The 27,011-nt window shown below is 46.3% G+C and overlaps 1 protein-coding gene across 1 annotated transcript; it reads right to left on the reverse strand.

Moving 5' to 3' along the window:
- Window positions 1-1,830: 1,830 nt before the first annotated feature.
- On the reverse strand, window positions 1,831-21,586 carry REEP4 (receptor accessory protein 4). Its single transcript, XM_088443399.1, has 8 exons — window positions 21,476-21,586; window positions 15,703-15,775; window positions 14,348-14,424; window positions 13,801-13,921; window positions 6,181-6,294; window positions 5,151-5,283; window positions 4,561-4,721; window positions 1,831-4,423 (listed from the first exon to the last, which is right to left on the reverse strand). The coding sequence occupies exons 1-8, from the start codon at window positions 21,505-21,507 to the stop codon at window positions 4,358-4,360; spliced, it is 777 nt and encodes a 258-aa protein (XP_088299525.1). The 5' UTR covers window positions 21,508-21,586; the 3' UTR covers window positions 1,831-4,357.
- Window positions 21,587-27,011: the final 5,425 nt, after the last annotated feature.

The following is a 27,011-nucleotide window of genomic DNA, read 5'->3' on the forward strand; positions in this document are numbered from 1 at the left end:
TTAGTTAGAATACTCACTATAATTTGTTGGGATTTTGACCATCGGTATTGCGACAGTCGGGATGGTCACAGCCAGGATATCGTACCCAACCCCTCACAGTCAATACCCTTGTTCCTACATTTTATAGTATTCTATATGGACAGATGCATCCGCCACATTTAACAATTAAGTACATGCTGTCGAAGCCGGATAATTGGCTGAGACAGAATCTGTTTAAAATTAAATCTGCACAACGCCATTTTGCGAGTGGCAGCAAGACACCATTTTGCAAATGGCGCCCGGCGCCATTTTAGCGAATCTCACACATTATAAGTATACGGCAATGCTATTATTTAGCGTTGTGCGATTCCCACACAATAGAAAGATGTTAAAAGTCCTCACTATATACAGTTACTAAAACATATATGATCAACCCTGCAAAACACGTACCACGGTGTACTCCACAAAACACGTAGTCGCACAACGCTAACTAGCGTCTTTTCTCAATACCCCAATACTTACACACTTACATATAAAGGTTCCCTAGCATTAAGGATAATATTTAAGGTTTTATTCATCATCAGGAATGTTGTGAAATACATGTTATTTTATATCTAAGGTTAGTGCATGATAAGCAGACCGTGTTTGGTGTCATTCTAAACCACTGTGTCTTTGCAGATTGACAGTTCCATCGGGGAAGAAATCACAACATGTGTCTACAAGTTATGGATCATAGAATTAGGCATTGATATGTATCCTGTAATGCAGCCAGTTTAGATTTGTTATGCAGCGGGGAAAATGGACACAAAGAGCCGTTGGAGGCTGGACTGTGACCATACGAATTGACCTATGAACTGTACTGTAACAGTAGAACCAATGGAATCATGCCAAACTGTTCTATTGTATTGCCTATCTCTGTAAGAGTATATATGCAGGCTCTCTGAAACTAGATACTAGTCTTCTTGCTTTGCTGTTGACGAAGGTTTCATCTTTGATGCCAGGATCTGGATCCAGAGCGTGTGCATATGTAACGACTGTACCTTGTGTCTGTATAATTTGTTTGCGCTAATTGTATATAGATCACAGCGTGCAACTATCTGCTTTTATGGTGAATAATAACTTTTTGTGCTTTGGAACCACAATCAAAGTCTGAAAGCAATTATTTCTTAAATAGCGACAATTTTAGAGTGTATAGAGAGGTAGGAATCGATAATGCCCACATCCCATGGATTGTAATTGCTCTAGGAAAAGCAATCTGCACCTACCCTTTGGAGGATTGCGAGTCTAACTGCAAAAATGTACCCTTCATTATATTCAAACTTTCCTGTTTTCATTCTAAAATACTGTTTGATTTAACCACATTTATCTAAAATAAATCACGTTATGGGACATCAGTCCTGACATGTGCTAGTTGAAGTGAAATGTGCCTAAAAAAGCATTTTTTCCCATAAAAGAGGACTTCTCTTTCTCTGCCCAATACGCTTACTCACCTGCAAGCAAAATGGAGATCAGATTCTCTGGGGCAAGGTAGCTAAAGCTGGTGCATTTCTGCAAACATCATTCCTGCACACACTGCCATGCTGGTCAGCAATGAATGGGCTATTCTGTAAAAATGGACAGATCTGCACAAATACTGGTGCATAACGTCACACATCAGCATCTGCAGGGTCATAAAAGACAATCATCTCCATTAGATCCATCAGATGAGCTATTGCCATTTGTAAGATGAAGCACTGCAAACCGGTTACAAAATTGTTGCACAACAAACTTGTTGCAACTACCGCAAGTTTAAAGTTAAACTTAGTACAAGCCCATGAGAACACAAAGACTACACACATAAGATCTTAGCAATACACACACACAAAAAAAAAAAGTTTATTTTTGAAGGGGTATCAAAAAAGGACAGAGATGGTCAAACATATAAAAGTAATCAAAACATTAGGCACTTGGTGACAAACCCTGGACACATATTACAGGGTCAATCTTATAACATTCGTTTGGTATTAGAACACTTTATACACCCAGGGACCAAAGGGTCCCAATTTCTAACCAGACGGTGGCAGCTAAACTTTGGCACTCTCAGAAAATTGCATTTTCACAAACAATGGAATTCATCTTTGGTAAAGGATTATGCCGTTCCATTGAAATAGACCTTTGAGCGAGTTGTAATTCTATACAGTAGACGTCTCACATATATAAATACATAGACAAGAGGACCATTGTAACCATTTCTGCATAGTAGTGGGATTAGAATTTGGGCGCATGGAACAAAGTGCAATTGAGAGAAAACATGAAGAGGGTTACAGGTCACGCAGCAATGGTCACCAACATGAGAAGCTTTGTAAGACAGAGTTATTTAATAATATGGGTGTTCTTGAGTTGTCAGATGTTAGCACCGGGCTACATGCCTTAACAGTCTTATAAAAAAGGCAGAAGAGACAGACATTCAGTCTGCAAATATTTTTGTTATGCTTTGTGCCCTCCTGCAAGTTTTACTAAATGGCTTTTCTTCATTTTCTAACCTCACCCTGCTTATTGCCATACATATATAGAAATGGCATGGGAGGTGCCTGTCTGGCTGTGCTCTTTTCAATATATGCGTCGGTCATATCCCAATTTTCCCAGAAACAACTCCTACATACATGGCTGACACTGATAACATAACGCCATTTAATAAAGATTGCACGAGGGTTGAAAATCTTTAAACTGAAAGCTAGTCATCTCCATAGTATGTGAGAGCTGTAGAAATCCAATGTGTAACATGTTATATCTAATCAGCAACATTTTCCATTTGAAACAATAAAAACATTAACCGTTAATAAAAAAAAACCTAGAAAGAAAAAAATAAAATAAAGTTACAGTAAACTAGTGCATCCGATACACATAGCTCCAGCTTATGTGTAGAAAGGATATAGAACCGTCTGTTCAGGGGGGACAGAATGGCATTAAGAAAACAAAAATACAGAATGATCCATATATGTGACACTAACAGACACTGCTCTCTCATTAAGTCATTTCAGATCACATAGATAGATAGATAGATAGATATATCTATCTATCTATCTATCTATCTACAATGCATCCTACTAAGTATCAGATTAAAGAGTGATGAGGCTAAAGATAATTCTCCATCTATTCCCTATGTTTGAGGATCTACTGTTCTGCATCAAGATCTGGAATTAATGTGAAGAGAGGTGCAATATCTCAGTACCCAATGGTGCTGGTCATGTCACATGGCGCTGGTAACTGTCCAATCATATGGCGCCATCAGAGAGATTTTCCTTTCTCTTTCAAGTTACACTGGAACAATAATGTTGGACAATACAATGCTGCAGAGGTTGAGCTGGAGGCGAATATCCCTTTTAAGATTCATATCAGACGTGGTTAACAAGGCATAGTCTCTGGCCTGTGAGACCTCATCATGGTCAAGTCTACAGCCAGTAAGTAGTAATCCAAGTATACACGGCACATGAAACCAGGATCCCAATCCTGAGAACCAGAATGTGACACTGGACACAACTGCAGACATGGAGAATGTAGTGCACTGTACAATACAGACTTAGACATGTCATAGATACATATACACACATTGTTCTAGAGAAAAAAAAAAAAGTACAGTAAAGTGACACCAATGCACCAGCTTTCACAAATACCCTTATCACAGAGGTGCTGCCTTACCACTTACAGAAGGCAATACAGCTCTTGTGACTGCAAGAGGTGTAGAAAGGGGAACACTATATCCCTGAGTCTCAATGCCAGAAAAATGACACCTAAAACAGGCTACGTCCTTGGTGGACATAACTATATGATCCCCCTCATCCCCAGACCACAAAAAGTGAAGGTTGCTCATATGGGCTCCTGCAGAGTGGAGGGGACAGTGATTAGGGAATGCGACAGAGGAGGGGTATAGTGAGATGGGCAAAAGATGACATCACTGAGCTCCGCCTCTCCGGTAACTTACCTGGCACTCTCTGCAATGTATAGCAGACTAAGACCCCTAAGGGGCGTCCAGGCACCTCCAGTCTCTGTTACCCTAAATATCATGAGACGGAGGTTTATGGGCAGTATTATACCAGATGAAAACTAGAAGTGTCATTTTTGTGTCCGAAAATAGAATGTAGTTCATGAAACAGTATCCAGCTCTCTTATACAAGTGTGGTTGTAAATCTATAAATATGTATGTACTTTCACCCGCACACACATACAAGCAGACACAGTGATTGACAGTCACATACATCTAAATATTTACACAGACGCAAACCCTAACACGCAGCCAGTGTGAGCATTAAATTATGTTTAACATTCAGTGTTTTCAGCTTTCAACAAATGAGGGGATAAGGGAGCAGCTTGCCGGTCCTTCTGTAGTCACCACCATGAATTACATTTCCGATTCGGACTGCACCACCTTCTTCTTCGCTCTAGGTTTGCTGCTCCTGGTAGATGCCTGCAATTCATCCAAAGGGGAAGAGTGGTGAGATGCAGACACGGGAGGTCTGAGACCCAATATCAGCCTAGGACAAGCCGTATAACACATCAGTATTGGGAAGTTTCAACCGGTCAGTGCTACAAGCTGCCGCTTACCTCCCTGGTTAGCACCTTCTTCTTGCTAACCCTCAGGCTCTGGCTTCTTTGCATGGATTTCGGTGGTAGGGCACCTCGTGTTCTTGCTGAGGATTTGGCTTCGGTGTCGGACCACCGCTCATCCATGGAGTCGCTGTCAGCTTGGGATTGGGTGGTGTAACCTACAGAAGATGTTCATGTTATAGAGATGCTCTAACTACATAAGTAAGATGGATGAAATGGTTTTGCAATTAGCACATTAATATCATCAAAGTCTTCTCAGAGCCTTATACCTCTGGCATAACATGTTCATTTGGCTCCTTACTCCACTTTCTATGGTACCCCGATGCTTTATCAACCGGGTTCCCCAACACCCACAAAATATAGGCATATAGGGGTAAATTTACTAAAGTGAGAGTTTTTAGACGTTGTGATGTTGCCCATAGCAACCAGATTCTAGCCATTATCTTCTAGAAGGTGCTAGTTAAATGTTAAGTACAATCTGATTGGTTGCCATTGGCAACGTCTCCACTTCTAAAGACTCTTACTTTAGAAAATTTACCCCGTAGTATCTAGGATAACCAACATCCTGCAAAACTCCCGTTACTCACCAATAGGGCGGCGATGGAGCTCCGTTGCATCCGGATACAGGGAGTCTCTATAGTGTATGGGTGCATCATCTGGGAGATCTCTCAAGTCATGCATACTGAAACTACGGAGACGCCCCACTAGCGCCCCCTGGCCCTGTAGAGGAAAACAGAACAAAGACCTGTTCCTGATTCTAGTCAGAATATTTGTGCAAACGATGAAATGGTCCTCACTATTTATATTCATTCTAAACCTTCACACACTGGTAACTTTCACTCTTTATAATAAAAGCACAAATATGCAGGCAACCACATGGAAGATCATGAATTAAAGTGACTAAAGGTGGAAATCCTATTATGTGCTATTAGACTGATACGTGTCAGTCATTCCAACATAAGGAGAGAATAATAAATAAAACAATAGATGGTGGCCAGACAATGAAGCATAGAGGATTTACTGATGGACAAGTAAGCCCACGGCATGCATAGCAAGTCATCTATCTGGAAAACCTGACGCTCCAGAACACCAAATTTTACCTATAACGGTCTACATATACAGAAAAAGGTTCTAAAGAAGGTGGAGCTTTGTCATTTATGTCCCAACTCAATCTGGTAAATGGGGAGTTCCTCCCAAAACCTGTCCCAACATACTCCCGAGTACGCCCCCTGGAGGCCTCAACTGCAAGCTACTGCACATTGACCAGGCCTGCATATTTCATATGAGTTATGAATGGTCTACCGGGAAAAGCTCACCGGTACTGCTAAACCTGCTCTTTCCTGTCATATCCTCCTCTATGCGCTATATGTGTGAGGCTGAACAGAAATAACTGTGTTTATATAGAGGTTCCTGCGCACCTCAGGTAATTATGGGATGCTTTTACCACAGCTGTTCTCTGCTGACAGCTCGAGGAACAGACTGCTGGAAATGCCTGTGTGATGGACAGGTGACCTGACTGAAAGTCTCCAAGGTCGACAGAGACTTCTAAATAAAGACTCTCCTAATAGCCACCCCGTGTTGGACAGTCCTGCATGGAATGGGGGTCTCAGGAAGTACCTTGGTAGCTGCTTGCACAGCCGCACTGGCTGCGATGTTCAGACCCTTCCGTCCAAGGGTCACAACCGACTCGTAGCTTCGCTCCTTCGCCTGCACAATATAAGAGTCTATCTCCTAGAAAGAGACAGAGATTTAGGTCAAGTGTGTGAGATATTCAGCTCGACATGGAAGGGGTTAACACTGAGGTATTCCACAGGTCTCAGACGCTCTTCCTGCAGCTGTTCTCTGAGGTAAGAAACAGGTCAGGACAGAAGCCGCCTGCGGGGACAGCTGTCAGGGATGAGACAGAGGAAAGGGGCCCTTGTACTGAACGCCTGCTTGTGTATGTGCTTACTACAGCAATTCTATCAGCCGACACAAACATACAGGTGGTTACACGTTTCCCAGAAATACGCTCAGAGTAGGTGGACAATCTGCGGCTCTCCACTTCGTATAGCGGGCGTTGCTGGGACTTTTAGTTCCACAACTACTGGAGAGCCACAATGCTGTCCCAGCTTGTATTATTACAGGACTTGGCACTTTGCATAGTTCTATAAAAACAGAGCACTTTTCCAATCCAGCACGGAACACAAATCAGCCATGGCAGGAGCTTCAGTTATCCACCTCCCCAAATCACTCACTGCCGTGGACACACAGCGTTGCTGCAATGTGAACTATAACACAAAACAAAATGTCAGCATCCACACCAGCTGCCTAACTAACTACACATTTGTATACCTTTTTAAAATGAAAACCAAAGTATGAACGTCATGTAATGTCTGATTGTCAATGGCTTCCGGTTAAATAACCTGCACTTATAAATCTGCGCGTGTTACATCGCCCTGCTGGGATGAGGCAGATTATAATGAGCTGCTCTCTGACTCGCTGACCTATAAAGTGGAGAAGGATCTGGAGCCTGACAGGGTAGCAGCACCGTCACAGGCCTGTCACCTGGGAATGTGGATATACCAGAAATAATTAGCCTAGATCGCATTACGTCCTCCTAGCTATGTACCGAATTCTCAATATTCTGACAGCGTACGCCGTCTATCAGCCCAGAAAACAATCGCCCTTAATGGCCAGATCCATTTAACAAGGAGGAAAATCCTATCAGACTAATAACAGCATCAGCCTCTGGGTAAGGAGTCATTTGCAAACTAGGCAGCTGAAACCCCTTCCTTCAGCCCGTCCCCAAAATAAACTGGAGATGTCCGACTTGTGGCCATATTGCACAGTTGTAGCTTAAGGTGTTTTATATATAGTTACATTGAATCGCTGCCTGGAGAAGTAATAAGCCCTTTACAAGAACTAACCCCAGTAGAGATTTCTACCATCTGACTATAACTGGTCCGGATTCAGAGTTGCCCCCATTGCCGATGTTCTCTTACCTAGAACTCTCCTAGGGTGCATGTGTTACCCTGAGAGTGTACGCACAAAGGTGATGATGCTATCAGGACAGTCGGTATCAAAAGTATTATGGGAGTGTAGCGGGCGTATCAATGCAAGCACACCTGCCATGGGACTGGTGCGAGTTTTGATTGAGCGACTGATGGCGGCATATAGGGGCGCAGCAATCTATATTATAGAGTGGGCGTCTCAGTCCCTGCACAGCCGACCATACAGATGTACACAAGGGAAGGAGTTTGTAACTTTATGCAAATGGACTACAGACGGTCAACCACCAAAAGAGGCTGCTGCATTCCCTTTTGTGTGCGACTCAGCATCAGGACGATGGTCAATGGCCTGACAGGCAAACCTCCACACCTAGGCTGAACAGTTATCATGTGGTGGTGGGGACATCATTCTGTGCAATACTGTGGGGCCTTAGTCATGTGTGACAATCATAATGGAACACACATATGGTACAACTAAGCCACAATATATGTTTAGTCAGTGCCCGATGCTGCATGGTGCAGGGGGCTCTAGTTCACAGTCCCTCTATTTACCCTCAAAACAGGATTCATTTAACGATAAATCCTTTATTAAATCACTCTGAAGCTGACAGGGGACAAATAACAAATATATTATTACTGTGGGGTTAAGCTCCAGCACCAGGAAACAAGGTCTTTTAAGAGCAGAATTCCTCCTGTGTTACCTTAAACCAGGGATGGGGAACTTCGTATAAGGCCCCCGGAATCATTTGGTCCTTTGAGCTTTTTTAATGGTAGCTTCTTCTGGCTATCAGTGTGCCTAGAATGGTACTCTGCAGCCACAATCTATGCAGCAGTGCCGCCTGCAGTGTCCTTAGGATGCTTCAGACGGTCACACTGCTGCCATTACAGCTCCCCGGAGCATCCTCAAGATGCTCCCCGGCATTGCTGTAATCACCGGCAATTGTGGCCCCGCCCCCATGTGACATCACACAGAGGGTGTGTGGCATGCACAGAGCCCGCGAATAATGTTATATAAAATTCAAAATGGCCCTCGGCAAAAAAAAGGTTCCCCACCCCTGCCTTAAACCCTCCCATTACAAAGCAGGCTCAACTTCCATATAGCAAAGTTATGAGATCGCACATCTAGAAAGGTCTATCTGCTAAGGATTTCTGTAACAGAACACAAGTCCCACAATATACATTTCAGGTGGGTAGATCAGTGTCCCCCAATGGCTTCTGAAAATGCTACTTTAATAAATTCCCTTTTCTTCTTCAGCCAATTGAGAAGTAAATCCCAAAGCCTCCATATAGGGCAGGAAAGAAAGGACCTTTGGAGACCATTGCTGGATGTACTGTACCTTCCTCCAAGAGCAGAAGTTCCCGAACTCTGCCATTACAGTCCAGCTTTTAAGGATATCCCTGCTTCAGCCCAGATGGTTAAGTCAAATTGACTGAAGTACTAATTAAATCACCTATGCTCAAGCATGGATAGCCTTAAAACATGGACTGTAATAGCAGAGTTTGGGAACCTCTATCCTGGAGGATGCTTCTACTGAAGCAACAATTGTGATCCTGGAATAAAACCGTATACATAGATGAACCCCCCTGGTAAGCATGGGTTGGCTACGGGATGCCGGTACTCAGAATCCCAGTGGTCAGAATCCAGACGCTGGCATCCCGGCAGGGTTAGGATACCGACACTAGTCGGTAACTATCATAACCCTCTACATACCCCTAACCCTCCTTGCTCGTTGCGTAAACCTATCCCTCCTCCCATAATGCTTAAACCTAACCTCCCTACCGGCAGCCTAAACCTAACCCTCCCCCCATTGCCTAACCCTAACCCCACTACTTACAGTCAGGATGCTGGCGCCTGGATTGTGACTACATACCGGTAAGCATGATGCATGTTCAGGGAAAACCTTCTGCTGCCACCACCAGTATGCCAATGAGTAAGCTTGCAAAACGGTCGTCTGGACCAGTGTGGGTCAAAGCAAGAAGTGTAAGACACCACCCTCATCTGCTTAATTGACATAGTAAATTGCTTGGATGTCATGCAGAGAACAGAAACCCAGATATTATGCTGGTAGGGTGCAAATTACTGCAACAAAATGGAGAAAAGAGGAGTTAACTTTGACTCACTCCTTGGCAAAGCCCCTGGCAAGAGGAAGTCTCCCCTGCCAGAGTAGCACAGGTAAAGTGGCCAAGGTTAATCCAATGGTCCATTCATAGGAGGTGACTGAAAAGCTATTGACACCGATTTAGGTGCCACGTCAGATCTCTGCAAGAGGCCACAGCTTTCTAAAGAAATGTACTCTTGAGCCAATAGCCAAGAAAAGCTAAGAGTACATCTGCTTTTTGAGCCAGAATGAGAAGCACTTGTCACAAGAGGACCATTAAGTGTCCCAGTGTAACAGAAAAGCACACTCCAAACTGGTATGTGCAGAAAACAATCCATCATCTAAAAACAATAGGTCAGTATTTTAAAAGGACTGTATAGTAATATTTTAGGAGCAATTAATACCACTTTGAAATGATACAACTCTATATTATATGGTCTGAGTGTAATGGTTTCTGACTTATGGATACCGTCCACCTGTCAGACCAGGGAGAATTCGGTCATCTGGAGCGAGTGGGGAGCTGGCGTTGCCAAGTGAACCTCTCCAATCTGGGAGAGCCCGCGGCTGCCTGCCAGCTGTCCAGGAACATAGTGAAAGAGGTGAACAACATGCAGGCGGTGGAGAGGGGAAGGTGAGAGTGAAGATCTGCAGCAGAGGAGCCCATCGTCGCTATCATGTGGCGCACGTACTCAAGAAGTCCAATAAGTTTCCTAGTAATGTCAATGAACAGGACAATACCAACAGAAGCATCAACTCGACATGCGTGTCATTACATACCCAGGAAAAGGCATGGGCACTACGATCACTATATGCACAAGGAGTAAGCGCTGCCTTGGCACCACGTTACCTGTAATGAGCAGCTAAGCACCATAAGTACTCACAGACCCATCAGTAGCAATGTGTTACCTTTCAGGAAAGAAATAAAAGAATAGGATGTGGTTTTATGCTGGTGGTACGCTGGGCACGGATCTCTCTCAAATTATGTCACCTATTATAATTAAGGAATGTGAGATAGAAGATTGGTATTCACCATAGTGCCAATGTAAATCCATTTCCTTTTCTCTATTTCATGTCTCACTGTTTCCTTCACCCAGTTTTATCTGATTTAGTATAAAGGAAAGCAATGTGCCCTAAGCGTACAAGTCCAGCCATTCGCAGCTGAGTCCGGGATCCCTGTACAGTACATAAGGGAAAGTTGCCCACAGACAAAACATGAGCTTAACTCATCACCCTCAGCAAAACTTCTGCTATAAATGTAAACAGGACTGTAGTAACTATTCCATATTAACAAGCTGATCATTTGGGTCTTTACATCTCATACCCACCGGTGTTATTAATAAGTGTTTTACCAGTGTTATTAACACCAAAACTCACACAGACGGGCATGACAGATAAATCAGCATTGTTTGTGGTGTCACCATACGCAGCATTAGCTGGCACTGTGTCAGTATTCCATTGCAGGAGCACAAGTCTCTCAGTGTGATGTACCAGGGACCTAATCAGAGCAGTCTTGTCCTATAATTGTTTGGGTTGTCCTCCTCGGTGTGATAGAGCGGGAGACATAAAACCAGCATGGACCAATACATAGTAAGATATGTTAAGGTAACATTCATTCCTAAAGTAGTCTTCTTTCATTAGTACTTCACAACGCAACAGGGACACAAACACATTACACCATTATAACAGCAGGCTAGTCTCACACGTGGCAGCTGATGACAGGCAGAGAGCACTAGTGAGGACAGCACTGCACACGTCCCATTACATGATGGGGTAGGAATATTACTCTCCCAATCTTTCACATACACCGTTCTCCCACAGGCCCCATCACTCACATTTACATCATTTGAAGTACATTCTATCAGGACTTTCACCCCTTTCTCTCTGCGAGTTGCTGCTATCTATCGCCCACCTCAACAATTTCTGGAAAATGTTTCTGCCTGGCTCCCTCACTTCCTATCCTCAGACATCTCCACCATCATTATGGGCGATTTCAATATTCCCATTGACCGTCCACAATCTCCTCATGCCTCCAAACTACTCTCTGTAAACTCCTCTCTTGGCCTCTCCCAATGGACTGACTCCTCCACTCATCAGGAGGGCCACTGCCTAGATCTTGTATTTACCAGACTATGCTCAGTTTCTGATTTCACTAATTCTCCTTTCCCCCTCTCAGATCACAACCTTATCACCTGCACACTCTCCTCCATTACATCAACCTCGATGTCATTGAAATCAACCAAACCTCCTAAAACCCGCAGAAATATTAATGCTATTAACTTTCAACAACTATCTACCTCTCTACAACAATGACTCTCACCTATTTCTACATTCACTTCTCCTGAGACAGCTGCATCACACCTAAACCAGATTCTAGAAAAAGCCCTTGATGGAGTGGCTCCAGCTACCCATCACACACCACGTAGACTTAAGATGTCAACTGTGGCATTCTAACTTAACAAGGCATCTACAAAAACTCTCACGTAAAGTAGAACGTCAGTGGCGAAAGTCTTATATTTAAAGAAGTGGAGTACGAGACTATCTACAACTCTTATCGTACTGCTCTGGACGCTCTTCCTCAGCTAGTGACCTGCTCAATTCCCTACCTGAACCCTCTGGCACATTCTCTTCATTTGACCTCACAAACGAAGATAAAGTATCTACACTCTTCTCCTCCTACTATATTACCTCTCCTCTAGATCCTATATCCCCAACCCTAACTAAACACAAAATCTCTCTCTCCCTCTCCCTCTCTCAATCTCCTAATTCTTCATCCTGGATGTCATCTCGCCACCTGAAACTTAATATTTCTAAAACAGAATTAATTATATTTCCACCGGCCAATAACAGTTACCAACCTGATCTCTCTATCACTGTTGATAACAATCCACCCTGCCCCACAAGCTCGCTGCCTAGGTGTCATCCTTGACTCTGAACTGTCCTTTGTTCCCCACGTTCAATCTGTCTCAAAATCACGTTACATACATCTAAAAAACACATATCCAAAATTCGACCAGATCTCACACAAGACAACGCAAAAACTCCCATGCACTCATTATTTCCTGCATTGACTATTGCAATAGTCTCCTTACTGGTCTTCCCAAAAACAGGCTGTCGTCATTACAATCCATTATGAATGCAGCAGCTGTGAGGCTTATCTTCCTTGCCAAACGTTCATAGTCTGCTGCCCCGCTCTGTCAGTCCCTCCATTGGTTGCCGGTTTTCTACCGTATTCAATACAAAATACTTTTACATAAGGCCATTAACCAAACCACACCAACATACATCTCTTCACTCATCTCAAAATATCTCCCAAACCGACCTCTCCGCTCAACACAAGATCTGCGTCTCATCCCCACGCATTAATTGCTCCCATTCACAGCTACAGAACTTTCTTCGGGCTGCACCCACTCTATGGAATGCCTTACCACGCACAATAAGACTTTCCTCTAGTCTCCAATCCTTCAAGCGTTCCCTGAAAACATACCTCTTCAGGCACATAACCTTCATAGTTTCCATGTCTAATTACTGTACACTCCCTCTCACAGTCCACACATAACCTCACACAATGTCTTTCTTTCACACCCTCCTGACATTTGTCCGACATCCCTGTGTGACTGGATCATGCGGCCCACCAAGAAACTCTGGGCAAGCAGTCGCTCCGGATCTCGTACCAAACTTCTGGCCAGACCAAATTGCAATATATAGCACCTATCCTTGTGTATCAATGCCTATTTCCCTATAGATTGTAAGCTTGCAACAGGGCCTTCCTACCTATATAGCTGTCTGTTATTACCCAGTTTTGTTCCATTAATGTTTCCAATTGTAAAGCGCAACAGAATATGCTGTACTATATAAGAAACGGTTAATAAATAAAAATAAATGATGTGATGCTACTTGGGAGATAGCAGCAGTGCTCAGCACCTGATGCAGGTCATGTAGATTGGACAGCCTGTTTCTAGGACAGATGCCAAATGAAGACGACAGACTCTGCCCCTTGCACATAAACCTGTGTCATCCCCAGGGTAGCAGTCTTCTAATTAATGCACAGCAGTAAATAGAAGCATGAAAGCACATGTGGAAAATAGTGGCGGAGGGGGGAGAAATGAGTGACAGCTAGGTGTAGAGGGGATATACACACTCAGGATTACCTTCTCCCTCAGGGACAAGGCAGGATGCACACACTTCCTGTACAGCAGGCTGGCTCCTCGTGTGTAAGGAGACAGCAGCCAGATCACAAAGGCCATTTTAATCTCATAGTAAAATGGGAACCTGCAGAGAATAGAGACAATGAGGAACAGCAAAAGACAATGGAAAAAATTAGGGACACACAAAACTTGATAAAAAGGGGAATTATGTACATTCCAGAAATCCTTCACATTTTCTACAACGGTTTGTGTAATGGACACTGACACTCACAGAGACTGCATGAGACTATAACATTGGCATAGGAAGACAAAGTGGGGAAACTGTGCTCCAAGATGCATTAGATGGAGCCACATGTGGTGACAATGTTTCTATACGAATGCTAGGGGATGTAGTTGGCACAGCAGGTTTGGCAGCCAGGTATTGAGTCTATGGAAGATGAGAGAACAGTGCCCAGGCTGATTGAGAGGGGAAATTACATGGTGACATGGGCAGATAATGAGTATCAGACATTCCATAGAGGAGGAAGGTACCACATGGCGGTTCTCTTACCAGGACATAAAAATGTCTGTAAACGTTTCTAACGTCATGAATAGAGAGAAGACTATCCAGTACATCATCCAGCGCACCTGGGAAGCAGAACGGGACAGGCTCAGCAGACAGTCAGCAATACTAAAATCACAACAGAATTGTTTGTCTCCTATAAAATAACCAATATTTAATAGTAATTAGTGATTTAGCCCCTAAAACTCAACAACGATGTTGGTGGATTTAGAACAATTTTCAATCAATTAAAATCGAACTTTAGTTCATTTACCCCCTAGTCTGCTCACACCAACACAACAGATAATGTACTCCTAAGTTTGCGGACCCCCTGACCAAATTGCACATTTCATAGAAGCTGCCAGTGAACAAACTCTATTAAGTTCAACGTTCAGCATTTGTACCTACTGGAATTTGTGTCAGAGTCATTTTGCATAAATATACATATTTATTTCAATCAAAACCATGACTCTAGCACGTGCAAAAGTTTGGACACCCTTCCAGTTAAATCAATAACATCATTATTTTTTAAGTGCCTCATGAAAATGGATCATACAGCTCTTCAATGATGTCACTGTATCCCAGTGATCCCACAATCTAGAATACTGGCTCTCTCTAATCCAGTGGTTCTCAAACTCAGGGCCTAATTCAGACCCGCTCGCAAGCGGGTCGATGTTGGCCCAGTGCGCATGCGCACGACGGAGCCGGCTCCGTCGTGCGCATGCGCGAGACCCGGATAGCGACGGGCAAGCAGTCGCTCCGGATCTCGTACCAAAAGGGACGTGCTGTCGATGGTGAGTGACAGCACGCCCCCTTTGGTGGGCGTGGCTGCCCAGATGGAGGCGTTCCCATGGGAACGCCTACCGCCTCGGGCCGGCCCCACTGACATCAAGAGTGATGTCAGTGGGAGTGCTCTCGGCTCTGGTAGAGCCAAAAGCACTCCAGGGCTTGCGGCAACGAGACCCTACCACAAGGGTCTCGTCGCAAGCCCAATGGTCGCGATGGTCTTGACCATCGCGACCATCTTCCTGGCCGCTCGCTATAGCTGTGGGTAGTCACCCACAGCTATACGAGAGGCCAGGAGGCTGCTCTAAAAATTAAGAAGGACGGCCCAGATTCAGAGCGAGCGGCTCTGAATCAGGGCCTCAGTCCTTAGGACCCCACACAGGTCACCCAGCAGGGGCACAGGTGTACTAATTACTCACTGACACATTTTGCAAGATACACAGGTGGAGCTATTTATTTCACTTGTCATTCTGTGAGGAGACCTGGAAAACATGCACTGTTTGGGGTCCTGAGGACCGAGATTGAGAACCTGTGCTCTAATGTATGTAAGAGACATAAGGTCAGTGACGGATACTCACATATTCGCGGACATTCTTGGTTTTTACAGCTTTGTACGAGGAATACGCAGGATACAACAAACCGAAGACGAGCCTGCAGGACAAGGACAAAATTAGTACAAGTTTGCCACATAACAAGTGAAAACAAACAACACAACGAATACCGACACAAACCAAATTATCACTACCCAAGCCTATAGTGTGTCCTTGGAAAGTATGCACCAACACAGTTTGCTGTATACAGCACATACCAGACCAATTTTACTGGCCCAGACACAGTGCACACCCAAAGAGTTGCTTACGCCAACAGGACAGGCAAGATAGTTGTTAGCTGCGTGTCAGCACAAAACACATAACCCAGGATTAGAAATCCACCTGTCAGCCGTGACCTGGAACCTATTTTTTTTTTTCTTAAAATAGTATAGAATATTATATATACACCCCACAAGGATTCCATAGTGCTATATATAGAGGATATAACACACAAGATTCCATAAGTGCAAGGTGACCACGTTAGACAGTAAGACTGATAATGATCTGAGTTTTAGACTCAGACAAGTGCCTACACTAGTTTGTGTCCCAAAGTAGGTCAGAAGGTAGGACCAGCCTGCAGCTCCCGGGTCGTGGTTGAGCTGTCCGTGGCATCCAGAAGAATTCAGGGAATTTTATGTCTATAGCTATGGGCCACAGCTTTTATCTTGTGTTAGCAGAACTTCTAGCTTCTGTGTGTAGCTTTTACCACCCAAGTACTACATTTAGGACAGCTCATTGTATACCTTAATACATTTCACACCATGTAACAATATGACTCACTATAAACCGGAAAAACCTCCACTGTGTTACTTTGGTTACATGCAGTATCTATAACAGCTTGGATAAAGAGGGCAATGACAGAACCTCAGGTAAAGGTGCAGGACATTAATCACGGAAAAATAGGATTGTATTATTTCATTTTAGAATGAATAATTCCTTACTTTAGTGGGGAACTTGCTGAGAGAGTAAAGTGTGTTTGTCACCTACACACAGTGGAGCCGGTCCTTTCTGGGCTTCATCAATGTTCATGAAAATGTATCTTATAAACCCCACTAGGACCTAATGGCAGCACTGCTTTTCCATTCCCATATTATTAGAAGCTCAGGTTGCATGCCTACTCTGCCTGCTGTAAGGAACATCTGAAATCACACTGAAACCGTGACATTAGAAAATCCTAAGTCTCCACCCCTCAAATCAGATTTAAAGAATATTGCACTACAAACTAAAATATTGTTTTGTTGAAATATGTCTGTACAGGTGGCGGTGGTATGGCAGAGTATGTATACACCAGCAGATGCCCCAACACAACCAACAGTCCAGCACTTAGCCAGTAGGGTGGTTTATTCAGTGGCAATGTAAATGTACAGCCGTGCTCACAGTTATACATATACAGACTTATTGCATGAGCGGAGTGGAGTATATAGTGGTGCAGGATGCAAGCGGTATCATCGACTGACTAAGGCACTCCATCACAGCGACAAGATGGTGCTGCACATACGCAGAATTACAGATGGCAGCCATCTTGGTAAGGGAATGAAGTCTCCCTGGAGGAACGCATTCGGTATGAGTTACCGCCGGCTGCAAATCCCGGCAGCTGCAGCCCGACAGAGGAGGAAATCCCGATCGTCCTAAAGGTAAGTACTAACTAACCTAATTTTACCCCCTAACAATCCTTTAGGGTGCCTAACCCTAACCTCCCCCCCCTCCGTGCCTAACCTTAATCCCCCCTCTAAGTGTCTAAACCTAACCCCCCTTCCCCGCCGCCTAACCCTAAGTCCCCCGGGGGGGGGTGCCTAACCCTAACATCCCGAGGGGATTCCTAACCCTAAACCCCCCCGGGAGCCCTAAACCTAACCCTACCCCCCTGCGCAGATGTCCGCGCCCGGTATCCCTTCGATCGGGATGCCGGGCGCCAGTCTCCAGGCGTCGGTAAAATGACAGGTGTCTAGATTTAGACGCCTGTCATGTAACCCTCGCCGGGATTAAGTAGTCTGGAATCCGGCGGTCGGCATTGCGTCCGCCGGCTTCCTGTACGTATACAGGAGGAACCAATATGGAGTCTGCACAGTAGCTCTCCATCATCAACAGAATTTGCAATACTAGGTCTAGCTACTCAGTACTTCACAAGTAATATTGTCGTCCATCAGCGAGAGCAAACCTCTACAACACGGTAAGGTATAATTCCCCTTAAGATTCTGTACCTGGAAGTGACGTAAGTGAGGGCGGAAGTGCAGTTTTCTGCCAATACGGTCAACCAAAAGAAGAAGAGGGCTTGAACTTGGAGACGCTGAGCTCTTACCCAGAAAAGTCTGAGAACGCAATAGTGTTTGGCGCAATTCTGTTGGTCGCAGGGTACAGATGTAATCAAAGTAAAGGCAAAAAAGGTGTTTATTGCTCAAAGTCTTAAAGAAGACTCAACCTTCCGAATTAAGGGGTACATTAGCATACAGGATTCTTATCGGCAGTTCTTCTCCATAAAGGATTTTCAAAGATTTACAACATACAGGGCTCACAGGCCCTCTTTTTATATCATGCTTACACACAATATCACAAGGTAAATCCACCCTGGGTTCCACTCAACCAATCATGATTCCTCACATAATATAATTTAACAACATATTACATTTCAAAAGAGTCACCCAATTTCCTCCTTTCTAATCTACCACCTAAAAGCAGTTGCTTCCTAAACATAAACTGATTTAGCAAACAGTATAACTGTCTCCTAACATGTTGATATAACATCCCACAGGAACTGGTAAATTACATTCATCCTTTGATACATTTATCACACAGTGACAACATATCTATGTAGAATAACCAGTGATAGTATTCGCTTTCGTTTTCCTGCAATATTCAGGAAAAAAACAAAACAAAACACATTTTTCCCCAGAAGTGCAGACACACAAGAGAGAATCTCAGGGCCATATCAAAAAGTAGATTTGGCCATTGACTCTCTTCACACCTTCACACAGAGGGCCTGATTCAGACCCGCTCGCGAGCGCTATGCGCTCGCAAGCGGGTCGATGGTGGCCCAGTGCGCATGCGCAAGACCCGGATAGCGCGATGTGACCTCTTCCCACTGCTTCTCCCCTCTCTGTCATCATGACAGGCTGACAGCTGTGAGACTGTGCCAGCCGGGTCTCGTACCAAAGGGGGCGTGCTGTCGATGTTGAGTGACAGCACGCCCCCTTTGGTGGATCGGGCCGGGGGCGTGGATTCCCAGACGGAGGCGTTCCCATGGGAACGCCTACCGTCTGGGGCCGGCCCCACTGACATCACAAGTGATGTTAGTGGGAGTGCTTTCGGCTCTGTTAGAGCCGAAAGCACTCTTGGGCTTGCGGCAACGAGACCCTACCACAAGGGTTTCGTCGCAAGCCCGATGGTCGCGATAGTCTTGACCATCGCGACCATCATCATGGCTGCTCGCTATAGCTGTGGGTGGTTACCCGCAGCTATGCGAGCGGCCAGGAGGCCACTCAAAAAAAACAGAGGGCTGTCCCTGATTCAGAGCGAGCGGCTCTGAATCAGGCCCAGAAACCTTCCAGCCAGGTCTAATCTGGAATGCACTTCAAAGAAAGCTTTGTTACACAAAGGGTTTGGCCACTACCATAGGTCAGGATAATTAACATATCACTTCCTATGTCAGGAGGGCAATCCCCATTACAATAATATACTCTTAAACCATATAGTGCATAGCCTATTAAATATACGTTGCTTCATGCACTAATGCATTGCAGATCAGCTGCAGTGTATTACAGCAATACATATATACTTTAATACAGTTTATTATAAACCATGTGCAGTGTGCTTTTAAACTGTGTCCTCACTGAGACTGTAACTGTTTCAGCGCTGGTCGCAGTGGCTCAGCCACACTCTACCTACACTCCCCCAGTGCAGCAAGTCCAGGCCGCTGCATACAAAACATTAAAAGCACACTTATTAACACTCAGCGCCTAGCGCAGAGTACACATCTACAATGGGCGCCTTGCGTCTTTTGTTCTTTTAAAAATGGCGCCGCATCACGGAAGTTAACCCCTTCAGTGCAGTGGCCGCCATTACACACGTGGAGCCGGCCTCCGGCCACACAACACCTCTATGCAGGGCAACCAAACATGGCTGGCACAGTCTCACAGCTGTCAGCCTGTCATGATGGCAGAGGGGGGAGAAGCAGTGGGAAGAGGTCACATCGCGCTGAGCTGACAAAACACACTGACAGGTATTTGGCAGCCAGACAGTCAGCTACATTCACGGTTGCGGCTAGATCCCCTTCAGCTACAGGACACCGACGTCATCAGTTACTATCCACGTGGACAGAGTGGGAACAGTAACCTGTGGCGAGCAAGGCGAGCGTAGTGAGCCCACGAGGATACAAATTTCTACTATTGGTGTCCAGATACTACAGTTGAGAAAATAACGCTGTTAGGGCATGGAACCCCACATCCACCCTCTCTCAACATCACATCCGGGTCCTTTAGCTGTAGGGGAGCTAGGATCAAACCTACATTCACAGCATGCTATGTGATGCCAGAGGGCAAGGATACCACAAAAATAGAGAGGGCCATTGGAAAGCCTATCTGCTCACTATATCATGTGACTGTGGTTGCCATGCTAGTAGGGATGGTCATCGGTGGGTGTCACCATCTCTGGTTAACCTCAATGGTATGAAATCATCAACAGGGGAACCATTGATTTCACCCAAAGATGGTCATCCCTGCTGTATTACTCTCTGGGACAATCAGAGGTGTGTGGTGTGTGTGTCTGGGAGACAGTGCTTTGCAGGTTGCATTTGGGGGGGGGGGGGGGGGGGGAGAGAGCTAGGCTCCGATGTCCTGGCACCAGGTAGAAGAAAACAAAAAAAATATTGGGGTGCTTGTACTATCCGTGATGGAGAACCAATGGATCTCCAGCTTCAATTAAACAAAAACAAAACAAATTGCCATCAGTGGTTAGCCATCAATGGTTGATTGACAGCCATCCCTATATGCTAGTCACATGACACTGTGGAAAATCTGCAGTCATCAATCATTAATAGCACTCTGACGTAAACAAACTAAGCAAATAAGGTAATTACAATGTTGCTTCAAGTTCTTATAGCCTGCCATAAACACCCATGATAATAAGACAGTGCCTTAAAGTGCACAATAAATGTAATAAGCAAAATCATTTTGATGTGATAGACTTCATGAATCACACTTTTCTACAGAAAATGGCCATAGACACACAGCATTTGACTTAATACTAAGTCAACAAATATGCATTTATGGTTATTATTTCAGCATGCACTACCATGGGCTCTACCTACCTGAAAGAGCAGGCTAGCAAAACTATACAATAATCGATGTTTACTACACGCTGCTCCCATGTGTGATAAGAGCAAGGTTACATTTTGTGGTTTAATGATCTTTTTACTACTCTGCTCCAATGAAGCTCAGAGATAAGCAGCATAGAGAGGGAGATCTCACATACTGGGAGGTGATAATGATGGTAAAGAGAACATGATAGGGACCCATAATGCTTGGGACTGAGTGGAAGTCAGGCACAGCGGTTACTCCTGTGCATACATTATAGCACTGTAAATAGACCATGGATCAGCCCTGGCCAGGGGATTACACGCAGGGAGTCAGGGACATCGGCCACATACAGAGCAGGTGCCCCCTGGCATGTCCCAACCTAGTGCTCTCCAGATGCCGGGGCACTACAGGTCTCAGCACGCCCTGCCTGCCAATGCTGGCACCGTGGGACAGTACCCGAGATTACTCACACCACAGCTCGGGAGATGATCCAGGACACCATCCTCCTCCTCCTCAGCCGCTGTCAGCCCCCGTGTAGCAGCGTCTCCCAGCTCCCACTGCTGCGCTTCCGCTTCCGCCGGGCGTGGCCATAGCAACTGAAATTTGGATGTAAACAAGGAGCCTGCCAATCAGAGGAAGACAAGCCCCGCCCACTGGGCTGTCACTATTTTACTCATTGATAGTGTGCTCAGCTGCTGGTTGGCAGGGTTCTGTGCTGCTGGTTGGCAGGGTTCTGTGCTGCTGGTTGGCAGGGTTCTGTGCTGCTGCTTCTTAACTGGTCCGGTCGCAGCAGCAGCCAGGGAAGAGAGAGATGCTGGCACTCCTGGTTATATGGGCTGGTAGCAGCATTGGAGTGACTGTGCGGTCTCTTCTCATTCACAGGGGTCACAGCGACTTACAAAGCTGGCTCTTATGGTCACAGTCAGTGCAGACACCCAGCAATACATAATGCCGCCCACCTCCCTTTACTCACGGCCTGAGTAGTCCGAAAGATAGCGGTAACATCGCGAACCATCGGACCCATACGCAGGATAGTTGTTGATCTGACCCTCCCGCAGTCATTGCTACATCTCCTGCACGCAGTGAGAGCTCAGGCTGTGTAGGATCTCGCAATGCCTAATTTATGCACGCCTCTGCAATGGCGTTGAAACGCACTGGCACGCCTGCGTTCGCACGACCATACCCTGTCACCGCTTACAAGCGGCATTTCTTATCAATCACTGTTAGAGAGGTCTACGTCTGCTCTGCGTACCCTTTCCTGATCACACTGGTTGGTTCGCGCATGCTGCTGCCTCATTCAGGGGTGCTCTTCCCCAATGTCAGAAAAAATAAAAGTGCTTTTTTGTGCGTGTGTGCGTGTTAGCAACTTAGCTGTGTTATTATTGTTTAGTGACACTGCCGGCCAGACAGCAGTTTATTGTCCACGTATTGTGACACTATAAGTAGTAGTGCAGTATGTTATTCTTATTCATCAAATATCGTGACACTAAGTGGTAGCGCAGTGTTTTACTCATAAAAAATCTTGTGACACTGTTAGTTGTAGCGCAGTGTTTTACTCATAAAAAATCTTGTGACACTAAGTGGTAGCTCAGTCTAATATTCAACTTTTCACTTCTTTCCTCAATCGTGAATAAATGATTAGTCTACATGCCGACTACAAGACCACAACAAAGTGCTAAATAACATGCGTTATATATAAAACAATGATATCACTGTAAGTGGCAGCGCAGTGTGTCCTTTTCTTATTCATAAAAAAATATTGTGACACTAAGTGCTATCGCAGTGTGTTATTCTTCATAAATAATCTTGTGACACTAAGTGGCAGCGCAGTGTGTTATTCTTTTCTTATTCATATCAATCTTGTGACACTGTAAGTGACATCACAGTGTGTTATTCTTATTCATAAATAATCTTGTGACACTAAGTGGCAGCGCAGTGTGTTATTCTTTTCTTATTCATAAAAAATCTTATGACACTGTAGGTCATTGACACCGCAGTGTAATATTTTAAATTGGTACAAATTGACGTGTGTGCTGTACCCCACTTCATTCATGTTTGTTGATATGGAGAACGATCATTTGAGAGGAGAGCAGAAACCACATACTAGTGCTGGAGCTGCTGCCAGTGCCACCAGTCAATAAAAAACACCTAAAACCCCGCTCCTGGTCCCGCCGCCGCTATCAGCTCCTCCGTCACTCCTCCGGGCCACTTTGCATCATGGGAGAGACGTAATGACGTCTCTCCCATTACCCACTGCAGGTGAAGATGCCTGCCTCCGGCAGTGGGAGCAGCAGCCGATGAGAGTCTGTCTGACTCTCATCAGCTGCTAAAGCAAACACACAGCTGCCGGCGCCTAAAGCTGGCCACACACTAGACCAACTTACATCCAACCAGCCAACTAGTTGATTGGTTGGAATGAAAATCTGGTAAGGTATGAGAACAAATGACAATCAGCAATTTGCTCCCAAACGCCGGAAAATGGACAAAAACTGTTGTTTGAACAAATTGTTTAGATCAAACATTTAACAAAGGCAGAGCAGGAGGGCGGCTTTGGTGAGATGTGATCCATGAGCAGGGGCGGATCCAGAACAAAATGACAGGGGGGGGGCTTTTTTGCCCGCACCCCAGGGAAAAGTAGGTTTGACTTCACAACAAAAGGCAATGGCCTCAAAGGGAATGCTGTATCCACAAGCCACGCCCTTTTTGGAGAGGCAGAGGTTACATGGGGAGTCAGAGGGTGACGCCAGGGGGTCGCAGTGGATAATGTAGATAATGACGGAGAGGCAGTGGGTGATAGGAAAGGGTGACAGGGAGAAGCAATAAGTGATGGAGAGGGTGGTGGGATGAGGCAGTAAGTGATGGGAAGAGATACTGGATGATAGGGAGAAGCAGAAGGTGACAGAGAGAGGGTGATGCCTTGTAGAGGGCAGAGGGTGACCGGAGAGAGAGGGTGATGGGGAGACAGTGACGCAGGGGGGAAGCAGAGGGTGACAGGGAGAGGCAGTGGGTGATGTCAGGAAATTGGCGATGGAGGAGTCAGAAGGTAATGCCAGGGGGTGGCAGTGGGTGATGTGGTGGATGACGGGGAGAGGCAGTGGCTGGCAGGAGAGATAGTGGGAGATGGAGAGGTAGTGGGTGACGGGAAGAGGCAGTGGGTGATAGGGAGAAGCATTGAGTCATGGGAGAGGGTGATGCCTTGTAGAAAGCAGAGGGTGACAGGAAAGAGAGAGTGATGGGGAGATAGTGATGCAGGGGAGAGACAGAGGGTGATGCCAGGGATAGAGTGTCAGGGAGAGGTAGTGGGTGATGCCAGGGATAGAGTGTCAGGGAGAGGTAGTGGGTGATGCCAGGGATAGAGTGTCAGGGAGAGGTAGTGGGTGATGCCAGGGATAGAGTGTCAGGGAGAGGTAGTGGGTGATGCCAGGGATACAGTGTCAGGGAGAGGTAGTGGGTGATGCCAGGGATAGAGTGTCAGGGAGAGGGAGTGGGTGATGCCAGGGATAGAGTGTCAGGGAGTGGGTAACGCCAGGTAGAGGGAGAAAAGGAGAGGCAGTGGGTGATGTCAGGTAGAGGGTGACAGGTAGAGGATAATGGGGAGAGGCAGTGGGTGATATATAGGGGGGCACTGGGCTGGATGGAAAGAGGGCAGTGAGATGGTGGAAGAAGGGAACACTAGACTGGAGAAGGAGTACACTGGGCTGAATGATGGCAGGACACTGTGACTGGACTGGCTGGGGGGGTTCTCGCTGAGGGGCAGTTAGATGGAGGCAGTGGGCTGGTTGGGGAGGGAAGGGGTAGACACTTGGATGGGGCAGTCAGTAAAATGGTGGGGGACACTGGGCTGGATGGGGGGCACTGGACAGGATGAGAAGGGGGATCACTGTTACTGACTGTTTGCATGAAGAAATTGATCCTCCCTGGGCAGACAGTGGACCTGATTCAGACCTGCTAGATTGCAAGCGATCGTTTGTTGCTGGCGATGTTTGCAAATGTGCACATGCGTATAGTTTGCAGTGATATGCTCGCTCACCCTGCAAAGACAGCCCAGAGGAATGAGTGACAGGAGAGGCCGTTTGTGGGTGGTAACAGGGGCAGGGCAGTAGTAACGTGGGAGTGGAGTTGCGGACGCAGGCATGCCTGAATGTGTAAACGCCATTTCAGAGGTGTGCTTAATTAACAGCCAGCGTCAAAGGACACGTCATTTGCTAGAAATGAAGTGCTCGCAGTGCTCTCCCCGTCACTCTCTGCTTCTCCCTATCACCCACTACCTCTTCCCGTCACCCTTTCCTGTCACCCACTACCTCTCCATCTCCCACTATTTCTACCAGTCACCTATCTCTCCTGTCAGCCACTGCCTCTCCCCGTCATCCTCCACATCACAGGGTATAGTCAAGCGCTGCGATCGCATCCGATGATGATCGATGTACCAATGGTTTCATGCACTTCCTGGAGATGATGTGCGCAAGTGGGGGCATCTACAAACAAAAAGTGATCACTCGCCAAAACAAAGTGGGAGTTTTTATGACTTGCCCTGCGAACGCCTGCCTTGACGTAACTTAGCCGAATTTCCATACGCTCGGAGCGAGCGATCACAGCTAGCGAACGGGTCTGAATCAGGTCCAGTGTCTTCACTCGGTATTCACTATTCATGTAGGAAATCCCCTTGTCCAGAAGATGCCTGTTTGTGTAGGAATATAACGAATATCATTATCATACAACAAAGGTTTAACCAGACTCGCTACCTTTGTCCCCTCTGGCCTCCTGCTCATGTGTCACTCCAGCCTCCTGCTCCATGTCCCATCTGTCCCTGTGTCTTTCCAGCTACATACCTCATGTCATCTCCATCCTCCTGCTCCCTATGTCACCTCCAGATCCCTGCATCATTCCAGCCTCCTGCCCTGTGTCACCTCCAGATCCCTGCATCATTCCAGCCTCCTGCCCTGTGTCACCTCCAGATCCCTGCACCATTCCAGCTTCCTGCCCCATGTTTCCTTCAGCCCCCTACTCCCTGTGTCACCTCCAAATCCTTGCAACATTCCAGCTTCCTGCCTGTGTCTCGTCCAGCCTCTTGCTCCCTGTGTCACCTCCTGCCCCATGTCCCCTCTGGCCACCTGTGTCATCTCCTGCCCCATACCCCCTCTAGCCTCCTGTATCTCCCCTGCCCTGTGTCGCCTCCAGCTCTGTTTCACCTCCAGCTTGCTGTGTCATTCAAGCCTTTTACTCCATATCATTCTAGTCTCCTGATCCCTATGTCACCAACAGCCCCATGTCACCTAAGCTTCATGCATTATGGCACTCCAGCCTTCTGCACCCTTGTCTTTCCAGCCTTCTGCCTCTTGTATTTTCAGCCCCATGCCCCTTGTGTTTGAAGCCTTCCACCCCCTTGTCTTTCCAGCCTTCCACCCCCTTGTCTTTCCAGCCTCTTGCCCCGTCTTTCAAGCCACCTGCCACCTTGACTTTCCAGCCTTCCGCCCCGTCTTTCCAGTTTTCCGCCCCCTTGTCTTTCCTGCATTCCGCCCCCTTGTCTTTCCAGCCTTCCGCCCCCTTTTCTTTCCTGCCTTCCGCCCCCTTGTCTTTCCTGCCTTCCGCCCCCTTGTCTTTCCAGCCTTCCGCCCCCTTTTCTTTCCTGCCTTCCGCCCCCTTGTCTTTCCTGTCTTCCGCCCCCTTGTCTTTCCAGCCTTCTGCCCCCTTGTCTTTCCAGCCTTCCGCCCTCTTGTCTTTCCAGCCTTCCGCCCCTCGTCTTTCCAGCCTTCCGCCACCTTGTCTTTCACGCCTCCTGTCCTCGTCTTTCCAGCTACCTGCCCCCTTGCCTTTCCAGCCTTGTGCATCGGCAGCGGCAGGGGTTAGGAGTAGGCGGGCCCCCAGAGTGGGAGGGCTTACCTGGGCTTGTGCGGCAACAGGGGGTAGGAGTAGGAGCGGACGGGCGGGCTCCCTGAATGTCCGGGCCCGGGACTCCAGTCCCAGCAGTTCCCCCCTGATGGCGGCCCTGCAGGTGGGTACCCAGAA

Source organism: Taudactylus pleione, unplaced genomic scaffold (genome assembly GCF_031769625.1).
Source record: "Taudactylus pleione unplaced genomic scaffold, aTauple2 ptg000329l, whole genome shotgun sequence".
Classification (NCBI taxonomy): Eukaryota; Metazoa; Chordata; class Amphibia; order Anura; family Myobatrachidae; genus Taudactylus; species Taudactylus pleione.